The sequence below is a fragment of the Xyrauchen texanus genome, chromosome 27 (genome assembly GCF_025860055.1).
Source record: "Xyrauchen texanus isolate HMW12.3.18 chromosome 27, RBS_HiC_50CHRs, whole genome shotgun sequence".
Lineage (NCBI taxonomy): Eukaryota > Metazoa > Chordata > Actinopteri > Cypriniformes > Catostomidae > Xyrauchen > Xyrauchen texanus.
The window spans coordinates 7386470-7406801 of NC_068302.1; the positions used below are offsets into that span (position 1 = coordinate 7386470).

At 41.7% G+C, this 20332-nt stretch overlaps 1 protein-coding gene across 1 annotated transcript in view; it reads right to left on the bottom strand.

The window, feature by feature from the left end:
- Positions 1 to 4450: 4450 nt before the first annotated feature.
- Positions 4451 to 20332, bottom strand: part of LOC127621392 (ras and EF-hand domain-containing protein homolog) — a 45515-nt gene continuing 29633 nt past the window's right edge. The window contains exons 10-17 of the mRNA XM_052094962.1: positions 19398 to 19677; positions 16630 to 16755; positions 11828 to 11975; positions 10941 to 11022; positions 10251 to 10365; positions 6665 to 6784; positions 6393 to 6469; positions 4451 to 5818 (exon numbers count right to left, since the gene is read on the bottom strand). Coding sequence (XP_051950922.1) covers positions 5713 to 5818; positions 6393 to 6469; positions 6665 to 6784; positions 10251 to 10365; positions 10941 to 11022; positions 11828 to 11975; positions 16630 to 16755; positions 19398 to 19677 — 1054 coding nt within the window. The 3' untranslated portion in view covers positions 4451 to 5712. The remainder of the gene's footprint in view (positions 5819 to 6392; positions 6470 to 6664; positions 6785 to 10250; positions 10366 to 10940; positions 11023 to 11827; positions 11976 to 16629; positions 16756 to 19397; positions 19678 to 20332) is intronic.

Consider the following 20332-nt stretch of genomic DNA (forward strand, 5'->3'; position numbering starts at 1 on the left):
GGGGAGTCAACCCTTGGAGGTTTTTATTTTTGATTTTTGTGCCCTGGCTGACCAGGTGAATTTTGATGAGGTGGCTCTGAAAGACATTTTTCAATGTGGACTGAATGAGCCAACCTCATCATTAATGCCTGGTGGTCGCTGCCCCCTTAACCTGGTTCAGTTTATTGACCTCGCCCTAATGTACTCTGGTTCCTCGTTCACTGTGGGGGAGGCAGACACTGAACCAGCGCTCCACACCAAGACCCCCCTCTCGAAGCCTACCACGGCCCCCGTCTTGAAGCCTTACACGGCCCCCATCTTGAAGCCTTACACGGCCCCCGTCTTGAAGCCTTACACGGCGCCCGTTTTTAAGCCTTACACGGCCCTAGTCCCGAAGCCTGACACGGCCCCAATCCTGAGGCCTGTCACGGCCCCAGCCTCGAAGCCTGGCACGGCCAGTGAGTCAACACCCATGCCTGCCACGGCCAGAGAGCCAGCGCCCATGCCCGCCACGGCCAACGAGCCAGCGCCCATGCCCGCCACGGCCAACGAGCCAGCGCCCAGGCCTGTAGCCTCGACCGCCCCAGAGCCAGCGCCTGTAGCCTCGACCGTCCCCATGGCCACATCCCCTGTTGGCCGAAGACGTCAGAGAAGGAAGAGGGCCCCTTCTCCCCAGTCTCGTCTTGTGCTCAAGACCGCAGAGGTTCCCCCAGAGTCTTCCACAGCTCTGCCGGGTTCTGCTCCGCCCCCAGAGTCTTCCACGGCTCTGCCGGGTTCTGCTCCGCCCCAGAGTCTTCCACGGCTCTGCCGGGTTCTGCTCCGCCCCCAGAGTCTTCCACGGCTCTGCCGGGTTCTGCTCCGCCCCCAGAGTCTTCCACGGCTCTGCCGGGTTCTGCTCCGCCCCCAGAGTCTTCCACGGCTCTGCCGGGTTCTGCTCCGCCCTCAGAGTCTTCCACGACTCTGCCGGCCTCTGCTCCACTCTCAGAGTCTACCACGGCTCTGTCAGCCTCTGCTCGCCCCTCAGAGCCCTCCCGGGCTCCGCCTCACGAGTCTCTCAGGGCTCCTCCTCTCGAGTCTTTCAGGGCTCCATCCCTCGAGTCTTTCAGGGCTCCACCCCTCAAGCCTCTCACGGCTTCGCCTCTCGAGTCTTTCATGGCTCCACCCCTCAAGCCTCTCACGGCTTCGCCCCTCGAGTCTTTCATGGCTCCACCCCTCAAGCCTCTCACGGCTTCACCTCACGAGTCTCTCAGGCCTCCATCCCTCGAGTCTTTCATGGCTCCACCCCTCAAGCCTCTTACGGCTTCGCCTCTCGAGTCTCTCAGGGCTCCTCCGCCTCTCAGGGCTTCCCCTCTCGAGTCTTTCCTGGCTCCACCCCTCAAGCCTCTCACGGCTTCACCTCTCGAGTCTTTCCTGGCTCCACCCCTCAAGCCTCTCACGGCTTCACCTCTCGAGTCTCTCAGGGCTCCTCCGCCTCTCAGGGCTCCTCCTCCTCTCAAGCCTCTCAGGGCTTCGTCTCTCGAGTCTTTCAAGGCTCCCCCCCTCAAGCCTCTCGAGCCTCCCAGGGCTCGGCCACTAGAGGCTCCTATGGCTCTGCCTCCCGAGCCTCCTACGGCTCCCCCTCCAGAGCCTCCTACGGCTCCACCTCCCGAGCCTCTCATGGCTCTGCTCCCAAAGACTCCAGAGCTTCCTAGGGCTCCGCCTCCCGAGCCTTCCACGGCTCCACCACCCGAGCCTCCTACGGCTCTGCTCCCTAAGACTCCAGAGCCTTCTAGAGATTCGCCTCCCGAGCCTCCTGCGGCTCCGCCTCCCGAGCCTCCTACGGCTCTGCTCCCTAAGACTCCAGAGCCTTCTAGAGATTCCCCTCCCGAGCCTCCTGCGGCTCCACCTCCCAAGCCTCCTACGGCGCCACCTCCCCCGGCTCTGCCTCCAGAGCCTACCAGGGCTTCACTCCTGGAGCCTTCTATGGCGCCACCTCCCACGGCGTCACCTCCCTCGGCTCTGCCTCCAGAGCCTTCCAGGGCTTCACCCCTGGAGCCTCCTACGGCGCCACCTCCATGGGCTCCACTTCCTGAGCCTTCCAGGCCTTCGCCCCTAAAGCCTCCTTCGGCTCCACCTCCAGAGCCTTCCAGGCCTTCCCCTAAAGCCTCCGTCGGCTCCACCTCCGGAGCCTTCCAGGACCCCACCTCCAGAGCCAACTACGGTGCCGCCTCTGACGACTCCGCCTTTCACGGCTCAGCCCGGACTTCCTGACCCTCTACCTGTCCTGTGGCCTCTTCCCTGGCCTCCGGACCCTATTCCTGTCCGGTGGTCACCTTCCAGACCCCCGGACCCAGTCCCTGTCCTCCAGTCACCTTCCAGACCTCCTGACCCAGTCTCTGCCCTATGGCTGCCCCCTAGATCTCCCGACCACCCGCCTGTCCGCTATGTTCCTCCTGACCTTGCCTTGAACTGCCCATTGACCCCCATGGACTGTTTTATTTCCCTTTTGTACCTTCTATCCCCCTTGGACTGCCCTCATATTGTTTGTGTGTTTTGTGGGTTTTCTATTCCCTCGAGCTCACACGCTCGTTCTGCACCCCGCAAGCTAACACACTCGTTCTGCACCCCGCGAGCTCACACGCTCGTTCTGCACCCCGCGAGCTCACACGCTCGTTCTGCACCCCGCGAGCTCACACGCTCGTTCTGCACCCCGTGAGCTCTCACGCTCGTTCTGTCCCCGCGAGCTCTCACGCTCGTTCTGCCCCCCGCGAGCTCACACGCTCGTTCTGTCCCCTCGAGCTCACACGCTCGTTCTGTCCCCTCGAGCTCACACGCTCGTTCTGTCCCCACGAGCTCACACGCTCGTTCTGTCCCCACGAGCTCACACGCTCGTTCTGTCCCCTCGCGCTCCTCGCAGCTGAGCGCGGCCGTCAGGAGCCATCCTATTCAGAGGGGGGAGTACTGTCACGAACCCCGCTCCTCTGCCCCATCTCCGCGTTCGCGAGCACGCACACATGCACTCCGCGAGTGTGCTCGCTTCTCGCTTCCCGCTTCCTCGCTCCGCCCCCTTGAGCTCGTACGCTCCGTTTCCTCCCTCGCGAGCTCACATGCTCGTTTTGCTATTACGAGCTCTCGCTCGTAAACTCTCTCCCCCCTCTGACTCACATGACCACTTGCACTCACGCGCTTCCTATCCCCACATATTAGTTACACCTGCCACAGTCCCAATCACCTGTCATTGTTCACACCTGCACTCGCCCCTATATAACTCACTATCCTTTCGTTTGTTTAGTGTTGGTTATTGTATGTTTAGTTTCCCGTCTATGTCTAGTTTTGCCCCTGCTAGTCCCGTCTAGTTTTGCCCCTGCTAGTCCCGTCTAGTTTTGCCCCTACTCGTCACCTCTTAGCTTGCCAACTTGTCCTCCTGTCTTCGTTCCCACTTTGTTATTGTTCTCTCTGGATTAACCCTCTTTGTACTTTTGCCTGCACTGCTTTATTTACAATAAAGCAGTTTTTCATCATTGTGACTGTCTCTACTTGTGTGTGTGTGTGTGTGTCGGGTTACACGTGGGGTCTCAAGAGGTTAAAAAATATTTTAGCTTTTTATTCCTTTTAATATTGTCTTTTTTAATTATTTTTATGTCCAACACCTGAGCTAAACAGTGGCCATGAATACAAATGTTCTGAATTATATTAAGCATAATTGGTAAAGTGTTTTTTATTTGTTAAATTTGATGTGAAAAAGCTTGTAAAAAACATATCCAGGTCTATTTCAGCTCCAAATGAAAATACATTTTGCATGAGGAAAATGAAGCCTATTTGACATGAAGCTGAAAAAAATTGCATTCTCATTACCATAATACAGAAATAAAAATACTTAATATTATTTATGTTATTAAGTATTTATACATCATGAAAGAATTAGTTGTGCTGTCTTTGGCTGATTTTAATATATAAAGACAATGATTTCTATACTGTATTACAGTTTTGATCATGTAAATAGAATATCATTCAACATGATAGTATAAAAGTGCATCACTGTAATTAGAATTGGATTTTTTGCATGACAGAAATAAGAATGGTGATAGTAAAATGTGCATAATTGTCACAATTATTGTCAATTCAAATGCTTAATTGCCCTAAAAAAAAGCCTACAGTTTATTTATGATTATTTGTTTTATTTTTTTTAATTTTGGATTGAGATAAGAGATTTTTTTTGCATGTTTAGCGCCATTATAAAGGTTTCGGTTTAAAACAGTCAGTTGCTTATTTCAAAATACAACTCTGGGAGTATAAATAAATAAATAAATAAATACATAAAAACAGTTCCCAGTCTGAGATTTACTGGGACTCGCCTTATGAAATTTGAAAAATTTATTTTTTATCATTTATATGTTCAAATAAAATAAGATTTATATGTTAGTACTGCCACAATAAAAATTGGAGTGAAAACATTGCAAACTTTATTCAATATTCAATGTTTTACTTGCAACATAGTCAATCTTAAAGCCAAGTTATGCATCAGATTTTATAATAAACTCGCATGCAATATGACTGAAAAAGTGAAGAGTAAAAGTGAGCATATTTAGAAATGTTTTACTATAAGAACACGAATAATAAATGTCCACTGTTTATTATAGAATAAAGTTGTGCATTTGTGTTATAGAACAAAAAATAGAGTGTTGCATTAATAGATACATAATACCTAATAGATACAATCATAAAAACTGACTGTACTCTTCCATAAACAATATGATGCAATAACAGCAATATTCATTTTGAAATGCATAAAGATAATAATAGATAACAATTAGAGGCTCCCATAAAAGCTTGTCAATCTGTAAAAAAGAAAAAACTTTCACACATTTATAACTACGGTCTAAAAATAATGGATGCTTTGAATCAAGAACCAGTTTTCAGTAGTACCAACTCTGAAACATTTGGTTCATCCATAGAAATCTTTATGCATCTCATAAGAAATCACCTCATGTCACAAAAGTGAATTAAAGAGATAGTTCACCAAAACAATTAAAGTACACTATTCCTTTAACTCTTCCTTACAAATAGAATTTATCAGATTATTCCAATCAATTATCCTGTTTCACATACCACTAATAAACAGTTAAATACAAATTAAATGACCCTGTTAGACATAACTATATTGGAATGGATTACTTTTCAGTAAGACAATTAATGTTTTCATGTAATAAATAGTTTAAGGCAAGGTGCGGCATACTAAACTCCAAATTAAATGTATGTAAACCAAAAAGAATGTTGATTACCACAAAAAATTATTATTAGTTCCTCCTTTAAAAATTGCAAAAATCTGGTCCTTAAAATGGAAGTGAATGGGACCAATTTTTGGAGGGTTTAAAGGCAGAAATTTGAATCTTACAATTTAATAAAAGCACTTAAATTAATTCATCTGTTAAAACTCATGTGTTATTTGAGCTGTAAAGTTTAAGGGTTTTTTAATCATCGTGGCAACAAAGTTGTAAAATTGGTTATAACTTTACACAGAAAAGTTTAATAAGTGATTTTATCACAGTAAAATCTTCTTAACTTGCATATAGTTTATGCCTTGTGGCTATACTTTTGAAACAGTGAGTATTTTAACTATAGTTTATAAATAGTTTAACAACTAAAAATGAGTTAGCTTGATGTCTGTAGAAGCGTTGTGCCTGTGAAAGTTTTTTTTAGGGTCAGATAGGACTACTGCAGAAAGTCTTTGTTTGGGGATGATGTACACACACATCAGCCCATGCAGCAGTTGGGGTTGGACATCTTTTTGTTATGACTTCTGGAGATTTTGGCCACTGCTACCGGCTCCTTGTATTCATCGGCATGCTTCGTCACCTCTCTAATGTGCGGGACAAAGAAAAAATGTCCACAACGTCACAGATCAGTCATAGAGCCATGTTTTTTTTAAAGTGTAATATATAAGTTACAAGCTGATGTATTTAAACACTTTGGTGCGGTTTTTGCAAAAAACATTTTCCCTTGGAATCATGCCACCGAACCACCCTACAAAAGAAGGGTACACTTGATAACTTATAACTTGATGGGCAGCTTGAGCCCTAGTAATGATGAAAGGCTGGAAACACCCTTGAGTTGGTGATGTAAACAGAAAACGTTTGGCTTTGCAGTAAAAGATACATTGTGTACCAGCGTTTTACAAAAAAACGGAAGAATGTAAACACATCTTGCAATGGCTCATCAAAGCGGTATCCTCAGACAATCATCATTCAAAAGATTTGCTGCCCTCTTGTGATGAAATAATATCACACAAATTTTTAATATGCGCTGCGTTTTTCATTTGAAAGTTCTTTGATTCCTATGGTCTAGTCTTCTGGTGGCCAAATGTTCTCTTACAAATGCAAAACAATCTGCCTGGTATCCATTTTTATGTTTTTACTCAGTGAAATGGGGCTTACCGAGCTAAATGAAGAACTGCCTCAATGATGTTGGAACCATCTTTTGCACTCGTCTCACAGAATAATGCACTGTACGTCTGCAACAAAGACAAAAAGCTGCCATAGTTAAGCATATACACTTTACTTGGCTTTTTTCCAGAGTCAAAATGTAATTTCTTCTTGTACATGAAGTAATATGACTTAAAATTGTGAGAAGTGAAAGTGTAGAAGAGCTATGAACAGATATTAACACAAGGTCATTAGATTTTGAATTAAAGTGAATAACTGCTAACCATGGCTAGTTTCTCTCCATAGCTGGTTGGAATACAGGTGACTCCATCTAGAAGAGCTTCATTCCTCAGGTCTGTCTTGTTCCCCACAAGCATGATGGGAATATCATCCTGAGACACATCCTGCATCAGAGAAAGCAGAAACCAATATCTAATTTAAATTGTAACAGTGACACCCCTTTAAAATGATGTGTTCTTCTAATGGACACCAGCTTGGACAAAATTCCATTTTGCCTTGATTCCATCATGGAGAAAACATAAAAAAGATAATTCTCACTTTATATCTTGCAATTGCACCTTTATTTCCAGGGGTGGAAAGAGTACTGAAAAATAATACTCAAGTAAAAGTACCATTACTTCTTAAAATTTTTTGTTTGAGTAGAGTACCTGTCCTAAAATCTACTCAAGTAAGAGTAAAAGTGTAGCTCACTTAAAAGTACTCCTGAGTAGTGAGTATTGAGTATTGAGTTGTGAAACTATGCCCCTTTATAATAAAAACCTGATGCTGCAATTTAAAATTGTAGCACACATACTGTAATTTACATTCCCTTTAATGGCTATTTGCCAGAAAGCATTTGTGATTGCTTGTTGTGATTGCTGGTTTGTGATTTTTTTTAAATACATCACTTATCTATGATACTGTAAAAACTACATCGATCTGACTTTCAAAAATAAATAAAAGGGCGACATGATTACAGAATTGAAAAGATGAAAAAGTTATTTTCAATATCATAATGTATGAAATAATCACATTAAAATCAGTTATGTGTAGGGCCTAAATTTCCCTTAATGCAGACTGAGAGAGTTATTGTTGCAGGTAGACCCGTTTGCCTCCCCAGAATCCTCCGATTGCCTGCTCTGGTTCGCCCTGACCGAGGCACCCCTCAGTATAGGCACGCTGGCCCCAGGGCCTGCGCAAGTATGCGTTTCCCCCAGTGAGCCTGCTTGCACAGACTTTGTGTAAAGTCAGGGAGGACGAAGAACAAGTCGTTTTGGTGGCACCGTACTGGCCCACCCAGACTTGATTCTCGGAACTCACGCTACTCGCGATAGGCCCTCCCTGGTGAATTCCCCTGAGGAAGAACCTCCTTTCTCAGGGACGGGGCACGATTTGGCCTCCACACCCAGACATCTGGAATCTCTATGCCTGGTACTTGGACAGGACGAGGAAGACCTAAGTGGGCTACCACCAGCATTGGTAGACAGCATCACTCAGGCCAGGGCCATAGAGGCACATCAAGACATGGTAGAGAGTAAGTCCTTGGGGAAGCACGACCTGATCTTCAGGTTCCTTAGAGGTGCCAGGAGTCCCGTTTGAGCCCCTAGAGTCAGTCAAGCTAAAGACCCTCTTACTGAAGACAGCCCTCCTGACTGCCCTCACTTCCATCAAGAGGGTTGGGGACCTGCAGGCATTCTCTGTCAGTGATACGTGCCTAGAGTTTGGTCTGGCATACTCTCGCGTGATCTTGAGACCACGGCCGGGCTATGTTCCCAAGGTTCCCTCTACCCCTTTCAGGGATCAAGGGGTGAACTTGCAAGTGCCGCCCCAGGAGGAGGCAGACCAAGCCTTGCCATTGCTGTGTCCAGTTTGCGCTTTGCGTGTTTACATGGACCTCACAGAGAACTTTACACACTCTCAGCAGCTCTTTGTCGGTTCTGGGGGACAGTAGAAGGGGAAGGCTGTCTCCAAACAGAGGATTGCCAACTGGATTGTGAATGCCATAGCTTTGGCATACCAGGCCCAGGGCATGCCGTCCTCCCTGGGAGTACAAGAACACTCCACTAGGAGTGTGGCATCCTCCTGGGTTCTGGCGAATGGCACCTCTCTAACAGACATTTGTCATTTGCCAGCTGGCTGGGCGACACCCAATACCTTTGTGAGATTTTACAATCTCTGGGTTGAGCTAGTTTCATACCGTGTGTTAGCAGGTACGGACAGGTAAGTATGCGGGCAGCTGGCCGGTTGTACCACTTGCACTTAGCACCATTCCCCTCCCCAAGGGGATAACGTGCTCTTTTTTTTTTTTTTTTTTTTTTGACGTGAGTGCCTAGGGTTGGCGAACCCTGGATGTCCTTTCTCCCAGCACGCTGCGGCAGATTAATTTGGTGGAGGAATTTGATGCCAGGCCCTGTATTCGTGAAGTATGCCCTGTTAGGTCAGCCCTTGTACTTGGGATAGGTGCTTCATATGTGGTGGTTCCCTATCGGAAACCCCATATGAGGTGTGTTCCCACCGTACGGTTTCCCTGACGGTAAATCTGTGTCTTCCCTTGGGCAGAGTTCTGCTCTGCCACCAGTCACTGCGCTTGTAGAGCTCCTCCCTTCCAGGTAGGACCTACCGCAGGAACTCCCTACCATATGTGGTACTTCCCGGTTGGTATGTCCATGTGATGTATAACCTCCCCTTCGGGCAGGATGTGGTCTCCGCAGTGTCTTTTCTCCGTGGAAAAGGACACTTTCCCCGGTGCAAATGCTTGGTACCATCTAAGTGAATTTTTTAAAAAAAGAGAAAAGGTCAAAACAGCTGGTGCAGCCTGTTCCCATTGTAAGTTCGCTTGTCCCCCCCCCTTGGGGTACGAAGGACTATGTGACTTATGCAGGGCGTTGGGAAGGTTACGATGGGGGCTGTGTGCACTTGTTACTAGGCATGCGGTAGCCTGCATGCACCTGCATCCACGTAATATAGTTCAGTTGGTTGTGGTGTTCTGTATAGGGACCCCTCACTACATCGACACAACGTTGAGTGAGTGACAGATAGGGAATGTCTTGTTTATTATTGTAACCTCCATGGAGGGAGGGAACGAGACGTTGTGTCCCCCATGCCACACAACACTGAACTACCCGCTGAAATGGCCGGGACCAAATTCCACTCGACAATTCTCATTGGCCTTTTCTCAAATATCAGAGGTGTTTGGAGCTCCCAAGTCTGACCCCTAGTGTCACTACATCAGCACAATGTCTCATTCCCTCCATCAGAGAATGGAGGTTACAATAGTAACCAAGACAGTATGCAATGCATTCCCTGCTGTGTGAATGTAATGCCACCTGTGCTGATCTGGACTGCAACGTATGTGTTGAATGTTCCTTATCTGCCTCTCTTGGAAAGTTGGCCCTCGCCCTGCTCGCCTGTGTCTCATCTGCATTAAATATGCTTTAATTCTCCCCCATTGCTCATTGTGTTATCATCTATATTTGGTAAATGCTTTTCTGTTTAATGTTTTCTGTTTAATTTCTGTACAGTGTCCTTGAGCTTTGGAAAAGTGCTATACAAAATCAGCTTATATCAGTAATATTATTATTATTGATCATATCGATATAAATCATGGCTAGATTTGGAGAGGTCAAGTCTTAAAGGTACAGTAGCAAAAACAGCCTGTTTAATTCTTTAATTAAGGGTCAGGGTGAGGGTGAAAAATTGTCATGCACAACTAAATTTTGCCTTTTTTTTTATTCAAGAAACCTTGACAAACATTATAAGTGGGACTTCATGGAACGGAATATTACAAAGGCTACAAAGGTGTAGAATGTGGTCCCTTAAACAGAGTGGCAAATATTGTAAATAAAATCTGGGATTGAGTCTGGAATTTACCTCAATGATGTCAACCCACTCGCGCACATTAAGGAAGCTCTTCTCACAGGTGACGTCATAGAGTAGAAGAACTCCATCAGCTCTCCTGAAGTAAGACTTAGCAATGCTACGAAACCTGTAACAGAAACACCAACAGAGAAACCATAAATCCCTTCCACAACTGTATCATTGGACATTACAGTATGTATATTCCATCTGTATTTATTTATTATTGGCAAGCTGAAGGCCAGGGTTTCCTATCTTAATTTAATGGTGTAGAAAGGTATTAGTATGGGTTTTGGTTGTGGTACTTACACCATTTCCTAACCAGATGCAAAGTTATAAAGCGACACATGATAAATATCTCTTTTTGTCTTTCACATCACAGCTCATGCACTAGTCTGGAGCAAGGAGTTCTAATATACCTCTAGTGACGGGTTTGGGACTGTGCATTGCTGTGGTGCCATCAGTTAATCATCGTCGGACTCCAGAGTGATAAATCACATGACATTTACAGATCAGGTAATTGACTTAATTAACTGAGTGCCCATGAACATTGATGGTAGCAAGCAAGTCACATACTTCTGGCACTGCTCCAGCTGAGCAACTGCCTTTGAGAACAATGGGAATGCTAAAAGATAGAGTATTCTCCAGGTATTATAGACCTCCTTGTTTTACTGTAGCCATAGAACTTGAGTCTTGAGATCTTACCTTTCCTGTCCAGCCGTATCCCACAGCTGCAGCACTGTTGGAACACCGTCTACTACCAAGGTTTTCATCTGAAAATCAACACCTGTGAGGAAATGTACACAAATGGGTTATTTTTACAAGTATGCATTTCTGTTTTTTCTTTGTGACATTTGTGACTCTATCAGGGTTTTGAATCTAGTTTTTATTTGTATATTATTTTATCTGTCCTTTAAATTTTGTTTAGTTTTATTTTTATGACAAAGTTTTAGTTTTCACAGATAAAAAAAAAACACATTTTGTTTTGTATATTTAGTTTTCATTTCAGTTTTAGTATTGTATGATTGCCAAAGTTGATGCATTAACTGATATCATTTAAATCTGCATAATCATGTAAAATGTTTCAGGGCTTCTAGTGGCATTTTCATGTTTAATTATGGCAGGTTCTAAAGTTTTCAAATTTTATAATATAGCCTACTGTACATCTAAATCTAAAATTTATTTGGGGTAATTTTTATTTTAGTTTATAAAAATCATGAAAAGTCATGAAAATATATTTTAGTTTGTTTAATTTTTTCCAATTATGTTAAAGGATTAGTTCACCCAAAAATGAAAATTCCTTCATTGTTAACTCACCCCTGTGTTGTTATAACCCCATATTACTTTCTTTCTTTTTTAACACAAAGGGAGAAATTGTGAAAAATGTTTTTGCTCAGTGGTGTCATACAATGGCAGTTTATGAAAGAAAGAAAGTCTCATAGGGTTATAACAACACAGGGGTGAGTAAACAATGACAGAATGTTCTTTTTTTTTTTTTTTGAGTGAACTATACCTTTAACAAACATTTTCATTTAGTTTTTATTTAACACTGGATTCTATTCAAGTGCATTTGAGTGTTGGAGAGGTCTTACCTAGTGTGGCACTTGTGTTGCCTTTGAACTCGTTTTTACAGAGGCGAAGAAGGAAACTAGACTTGCCCACCGCAGCGTCTCCTGCCAATACAATCCTATAAGCCTTTTCAGATTGAGCCTTAGTCACCGCCAACTCATCCTTCTCTTTCTACAAAGACATACAAAAAAAAGAGTGTCCACTTTAAGGAAAATATATTCCTTTCAAACATACCAGATGGAATAAAAAGTATTCCTAAAAAATTTGTTCCAATAGTCATTTAATTCAGTGTGACTATTGGCGGAACTGGAGAAACATGAAGAAAGTGGTTCCTCTAAAAATAAGATTACACAGTAATACCACAGTTATTTGGACACGTGCCATCGTAATGCCATGAATAACATGAATTTATTAATCATTTAAGATAAACTGAGGGGTACAAAAGTCTGAGACAACATTCTGAGACCAAAATCTTGGATTATTTGCTCTAAAATTTATAATAAATATTTAAGATTCTGCAAGATTTATCACTTGTCACTTATCAATCATGAGAAAATGCGTGACATTGACCAAGTTTAATCCTTTATATAAAAGGTCAGATTTTCTTGCTTCCATTGAAGCACACAACATGCTCTTTGAAACATTCTCAAATCATGCTGGATAACATGATCATCAGATTTTGCACAAACTTGTGGAGCATATGGCAGCTCCAGAGCATGCGGTCATTAAAGTAAAAGTAGGATTCTTTTAAATTGTTATGCTGTTAATGTATTTTATTTATGAAAATATTGGAATTTACATTTTATAGCATCACTGTTACATTGTACTGCAATAGTAGTTTTTTTATTATAAAATTCTTTATTATTATTATTATTATTATATTTTTTAGAAAATATACGTAACAGAATAAGAAATGGGAGACTAGAGAAATAAAATGACTACCTAATTTACTCTATTGATTTGAGATAAAAAGAAAACACCCCAGAATTTTTCAAACATGTCCTAAACACTTCACAAAAAATGTTATTTTTTTCCAGAGGAATATAAGAGGATAACTCTCATCCACATAGAAATAGTGGGTGGTTCAGGGGTTTTACATAACAAAGTTAAACACTTATTGGCAGCTATTAGTGCCATCCTTACAAACCTAAAATTAACATAATTTTGTTCTGGAAACACTGATATTTCCCCAGGGATTGGGGCTGATTTCAACACCAGTAACTTCTGCAATAGCGTCTAAGACCCCTTTCCAGTACTGCTTTAATTCTGGGCAAGACCAAAGTATAAGTACATTCTTGGTCCTCAAATAGACATTTTAAATCTTTTTCTCATTTTGATTTAATAACAGTACTAATGTTTTCCATCAAGTGTTATATTTTCCCATAAAAATAAGTGACCAAGCCCTTAGACCTTTTCAAATGATTAAAAACATCTTCCAGGGGAGTAAAGGAAAGAGGCATGAGACAACCACCTTGCTGAGTAGAAATATAATGCTGCACCTGTAATTACATACTGTAAGTATTTGGATGGGAGAGAAAACGTATGTCTCAACTGCTTGAAAGACATAAGGCTGTCTTCTTCATATAAGTCGCAAAATGTCTGAATGCTCCTCAGTTGCCACTGTTGAGGTATCCCATCTCTAAGGATAGGTGGTAGAGCAGCCTGATCTCAAATAAAATTCAGCAAGTGTATGCGCTGATTTTTCTTTTGCCGAAATCGGTATACATTGACCGAATTTGAAAACACTGCCTCCAGAGGCTAAAGTGGTAAGTGTTTCAGAGCATATAAACAAGTGACATCCATTTATATCCGTGAGAGATCACCAGAAGCCAGTTGTAAAAATAACAGTTTTCAGCTTAAAACAGTGAGGAGAAATATTTATTTTATTTAATGTACCCCTCAACCAAAACCCAAATCTAACCATAACTATTAGCAGTATTAATGTTAGGGATAACCCTAACTCTAACCCTAACCGTAACCTCCTTATCACGCTTGTGATTGCTTAGACAAACGTGATTACTTCCTCGTTTGAATGGTGATTGAACTGTGGTCTCCCAATCAACTGATGCAACTCATTAAAAGTCATGCCATGAGGGAAAGTAATTGTTGTTGAGCCATTCCAAATATATCCAATGGAAGATTGGGCATGTCAGTGAGTCGGCATACTGTTGCCGATCCTAGGGTACCGTAACTTTCGGAAACAGCAAAGCGATTTCTGTGTGATCATGTTGGGTAGAGCCGGGTTATAGATAAAGGGGTAGATCTCATAAAATTTTGCTTACAGTTTGCATTTTTCCTTATATCCAACAAAACTTTTCAAGTGCCTAATATAAATGGATTTATAGTTATGTTCTTTACATAATTTAAAGGGACAAAAGGTGCGGCAGCTAAAGAAACACCCTCAATCGGCACTTCTTTTTGTCGCCATGCAGGGGAATAAGTATTTTCTGCTTGCCATATCTACAAAGCTCTTAATTGGGCTGCACAGTAAAATAAATAGAAATTGGGAAGCTGTAGTTCTCCCTTAAGGAATGGCATGAGTAGGGATTTTAATTTGACCCGCGCTACCTTCCCCTTCCATATAAAAACTGAGATAAGCCTATCTAGGTCCTTGAAAAAAGATTTTGGCAGCATGGATGGAAGTGTCTGGAACAGATATAGGAATTTATGTAAGACGTTCATTTTAATAGAGTTCATCCAGCCAGTTAACGAGATAGGAAGACATTTAAATCTTTTTCTTATTTTTTGAGTAGGGGAACATGATTCAAATTATATACTTGAGATATATCCCCAGGTATTTGCAGTCCTAAATACCAGGGACGGATTATGACTTGCAACCATGATTTATATTTCTGTGATTATTATTATAATTATTATTTTTACATTTATAATTGTTTTTATGTCTTCATTTGTGTAAGTAATTTTCCTCCTGCATGTTTAGAAGGATACTTGCCTGATGGTAAATGGAAGGTTACTTATATATATATATAACTTATCGTTTGGCGTGCAATTTGAATTTAGAAATGTATTTGATTAAAGCTCCCCGTCTGTCACTCACTCGACATTGTGTCGGGGGGTTGTGTGATCAGTGAGCTGTGTGTCACGACTGCTTCACCCACCTCAGCAAGAGAGCTTCTGTTGGATCTGATGGTGCATTCTAATGGCTTTCTCCTCTCAGCACACTGTGCTGACTCTGCCCCTGGGCGCTTCGACAGTGCTTCTCTCATAAAAGACTTGACTTCTCTGAAAGAGTTTTATTTTCCTCTAAAAGAGTTTGTTTTCTGGTAAAAGAGCAACATACACAAGCGGGTGTTGAACGTCCTTTTCAGGACACGTCTTTAAAATGATGCCCTTCCGCCGCTGTTTAGTTCCTGGATGAGGCCGGTATCTCTCCAGATCTGACGGTCATAGACACTGCCTCATGTGCCTGGGTAGCGAACACACTGAGATAGCGTTTGTGAATGGTTCATGTTCTTACTGCGAGGACATGACCATGGCAACTTTGCGGTCGCAGCTTTCATTTCTCTAAATGAACGCCACTCCAGCCACCCCCCGCGTTGCTCCTTCTTTCCATGGGATTGAGGACGACCCGGCTGGCGATGGAGGCGATTTGGGGATGGCAGCGGGCTCGGTTACAGCCAGTTTGCCTCATCCCTGGAGACAGGTCTGGATGACGACATCGCCGCTGCATCGGAGAGTGTTCAGGTGTCTGAAGACCTGACCGGACTACCGTCCTCGGGTCAGACCGCCCAGTCAGAGTCTGACGCGCAGATGGCCGACATGCTTTCCCTGGGCGCTGTGAGCATTGGGTTGGACTGGAACCCTCAATCCTCCCCCAACCCTCACGGTTTGCCTCGGCTCTGGGCGCCGCTCCCAGCCATGCCCCCTCCCCCGGTACCTTTCTTCCCAGAAGTGCATGATGAGCTGACGAGTTCGTGGAGGGCACCTTTTACTGCCTGAAACTGACCTCCTCGCTCGTCCGCTCTCGCTACCCTGGATGGTGGAGCGGTCTACGGGTACACGGAGGTCCCTCAGGTGGAGCCCGGTACTCTTCTCCAAGGCCTGTAGGACAACGTCGTCACTGTCGGCAAAAGCCTACAGTGCCACTGGCCAGGTTGCCTCCGCCTTGTATGCCATGGCTCTCCTGAAGGTACACCAAGCCAGGGCACTCAAAGACCTGCACCAGGGTAGTCCCGATCCCGACGTCTTTCCCTCAGGCAGCCATAACTGGACCTTTTTATAAAATTCTTATTACTAAGTAATAATTATCTCTTGCATAGGTTATATGAGAGTAAACACTTGGGCATTTAAGCTTTAGGGTCACAACATTATTATTATGTTCCCTACAATATTAGTAAAATGTTTTGCACACAAAACAGTCATATATTTGTAAAACATGATAATTTTCCACCCTCATTCTGATGCTCTGTTTTGGTGCTGCTTTTTCTTTTAAGACTCGACTGTACATGCCCACTGTTATGATTAGCTTTCTGTAACTGATCTGCTCTCTCTACTTGCCAATCCACTGCTCACTGCTGCTGGGCCGGCCATGGAAGTGATAAGGTAAAGTGGGTGTTGATGCAAATGTATACCACTGAGTGACATCACAATGTGGAGGAAGTAGAGAACGAGTCGTGTTGGCAGCTTGGTTTCAACAAATGCTCTTTTTGAGGAACATGTTTTGAGTTCTGAAACTTTTTATAGTACAATGTTCAAGGAAAATGTTATTCCTCATGTTAAAAGTTAGAAGCTGTGCCTGTGGGTCAAATATTCTGATCTGTGGCTTTAATAATTTTAGGTAATCTGTGTTGGGTGAATCCAGTACCTCAGTGAAGATAGCAGAGAGGCATTTCTTCCCTGAATCGTTTTTCTGAGCAGATTGTGATGGAGTCCAGCTCAGAACTGATTCACTATCTGATCCAAACGCATCCTCATCTCGTACCTCCACAACCTGTCAACACACACACACAGTTCAATTCAAATGTGAGCTTGAGCCAGCTAATGAATAAGGAATAAGTGATTCAGACCACTTTTATCACTTTTTTTTGTCATTTTGGAGCTTGACAGCCTCAGTCTCAATTCACTTTCATTAAATAAAAAAGAGTGGCAAGGATGTTCTTCAAAAATTCACCTTTTGCGTTCCACAAGAAAGAAAGAAAGAAAGAAAGAAAGAAAGAAAGAAAGAAAGAAAAAATAAAGAAAGACTTGCTTGTCAGGGACCAACGCTTGATATTCATGGGTCTATAGAAAATGTAAAACATTTTTTATATAAAACTTCTCAAATGAGATAGAAAAACACAGATTTAAAGGTGGCTAAATTTTTTGCATGGCTTTCACACCCTGTTGAAGGCCACTTGTTGTTTGTCATAAGAAATACTGTATATATAGCCTAAATTTTCTAAACTAAATGGAAAAAGTTATAAAGTCAATAGGACTCTTTTTATTTTCTTAACCCTGTAAAGCCTGACATTTTTAAGTTCCATTATACAAACTATAAAAAAAATTTTTTTTTAAATGTACGTTTTGTTTATGTTTTTATGTCATATTTGATACATTAAGCTTTAAAGGTCATTATCCTCCTGAGGCCCAGCAATTTATTTTTGTGTAGGACATTTGTTAATTAAATTTTTCTTAGCCCATACATGCTACAGTGGTAATTCTTTGAGTATTATCAGAAGACTCCCTGGGCTTTTCAGAGATACCAAATGTTTGAGAGATTGGCCATGAAAACTTCCTATGCTTGGTTTATAAATATTGACTGAAATGTATCACAGTCAGAACATCAAATACAATATAGAGTTAAATATTCTTTTTTTCAATAAACAATTTTTATCATATGTATTTTAGGCACCAAACTCTAAATTGATTTTTAAAAAAGGGAAATTGTTTTTCGCTGGCTCTCATGAACTTATTGTAAAATGACATAATAATAGCTTGTAATGTTAAATAATGAGATCTTTATAATGACAGAACAGGAAAATGCACATAAATATTAGTTCACACTTTAAATATATCTTATAAAAAGTACATGTCAGAATTTTCAAAGCTCTGTGATTTTTTTTTTTTGTGGACATGAATGAAATGGAAGGGTGATTGAGAGATATACCTCAAAAGCCCATTGTATCATATTTGATACATAGATCAATGGAATTTTTCAATACAAAAATATACAAAAATTTGCACAAAGTTGCTTATAATATGTAGTGTAACTACACTGAAATAAGAATCCACGCAGGACTTTTAGAAGGCATTAATAAAGCATGATCTTTCTTTGGTTTATATTTCAGCATTATATATAATGTCCTTGTGGGACCTTTTCACATTTTAACTAATAATTACAAGAAATGTTTCCAAAACTCTCTTATTGACAATTTCATCCAGATCTGACAACAGCCCTAAAAGGGATAGTTCACCCCAAAATTTAAATTCTCATTATTTACCCTCATGCCACCCCAGATGTGTTTGACTTTCTTTCATCTGCTGAACTCAAATTAAGTGTTTTAGAAGAATTTCTCAGCTCTGTATGTCCATACAATGCTAGTGAATGTTTGGCAACATTTTAAAGCTAAACCAAATCTCATAAGTCAGCATAAAAGTAATCCATAAGACTCCAGTGGTTAAATCAATATCTTCAGAAGCGATTTGATTGGTATGGATGAGAAACAGTGTGGATGAGAAACAGAGAAACAGATCACCTTCACATTGTTCTTTTTGTGTTTTTGGTGAGTCACATACTTCTCTGCATATTGCCCCTGCTGTCAAGCAAACGATTACAAATATTGATCTGTTTCTCACACACACATCTATCACAACACTTCAGAAGATATGGATTTAACTACTGGAGTCTTATGGATTAGATTTATGTGCTTTTTGGAGCATCAAAAGTTTGGCCTACAGAGCTAAAATATTGTATTAAAAATCATATTTTGTGTTCTGCAGAAGAAAGGAAGTCATACATATCTGGGATAGAATGAGGGTGAGTAAATGATGAGAGAATTACATTTTTGGGGTAAACTACCCCTTTAAAGTGATACCTCAGCCATAATTTAATATTCTGCCATCATTTCCCTACCCTTATGTTGTTCCAAACCAGTGTGATGCTTTGCATTATGTGGAACACAAAATATGTTAGACAGAATGTTAGGGACAGACAGTCTTGCTCACCATTCACTTTCAACATATAGAGGAAAAAAAATTCACTGAAGGTAAATAGCAAACATTCGGTTTAATATTTACTGTGTTGCATGGAAGAAAGAAAGTCATACACGTTTGGTACAACATGATGGTGAATGATGACAAAATTTCCATTAATAATAATAATAATAATTCTGTAATGCATGTTAAATGTGTATTATGTAATGGAATATAGGGGAGTAAACCTCTAGTATGTCATTTGTGAAAGTAATGAGTACACTTTTAATTGGATAATTTCTTACTCAAGTAATTATTTAAGTATAAGTAATTGTACTTTTACTTGAGAACAGTTTTTGGCTACTCTACCCACCTCTGCTTACATGAAGAAAAGCATTATCGTTTTTAGTTTTTGATTGGTCATTTTATTAGTATATGGGACACTTTTTGATGACATCATACCTCTGTATCTGAAGTGTCCCCAGACACAGTGGTGCTGTTGTCCAATGCTTGCACAGGACTTGGACAGCAAGTTCTCCCATCCTCATATTCGTAGCCATTATTTGAGCGCAGGGTTGACATGCCGCTGTCCACGCAGCTCTCAGGCAGGCTGTCCTCCTCACAGCTACGTCTGCGCATGGGGTCACACAGAGCCAGAGCCAGAGAATCACAGCTCTGTCTGTGCAGATCCTCCATCAGCTGAAGATGAACATAGCCCTCGTCTGCACAAGTGTTATAGCACCTACAAGTATTAATTATTATTAATATTACAAGTATATTAATATGAACATATTATACATATATTATATAACACAAAATATTGCTCATCCTGTGTTCATTATAAAGAAACTGAGACATTCCATAATCACTTAAAATATATAAAACACAGCACTATAAACTAGGGCTGAGTTTAAAAACACGCATTGCCGAACATAGACATAAAACGAAAAAAAAAAAATATTGCTGATCACTTAAATCAATATAAGCATAATTTGTCTACTCTTTGATACACAGGGATTGAACAGGTTAATATATCTAGAACAAGAGGTTATGTCAACAAACACCACTTACAGAGAGAGGCATTATATATATATATATAGAGAGAGAGAGAGAGACAGAGACAGAGACAGAGAGAGAGGAGAGAGAATATATATACCCTCTGTCCAAAAGGGCAGATTTAGATTTAAATCCTTTTTTGTAAACCCTTTTAGATTACATTAGATTACATTTTTGGTAATCTAATTTGCTCAAGTGTCATGTAACTTTTGATTTTCTCATGCTTGTTTGTTTACGTTACTGGTGTATACTTAATCTGCGTGAATATCATGAATCTATTTACAATGCCAATAGTAAAGTTTCATTGTAATGCATTGTTGATGCTGTGATACATATTGTAT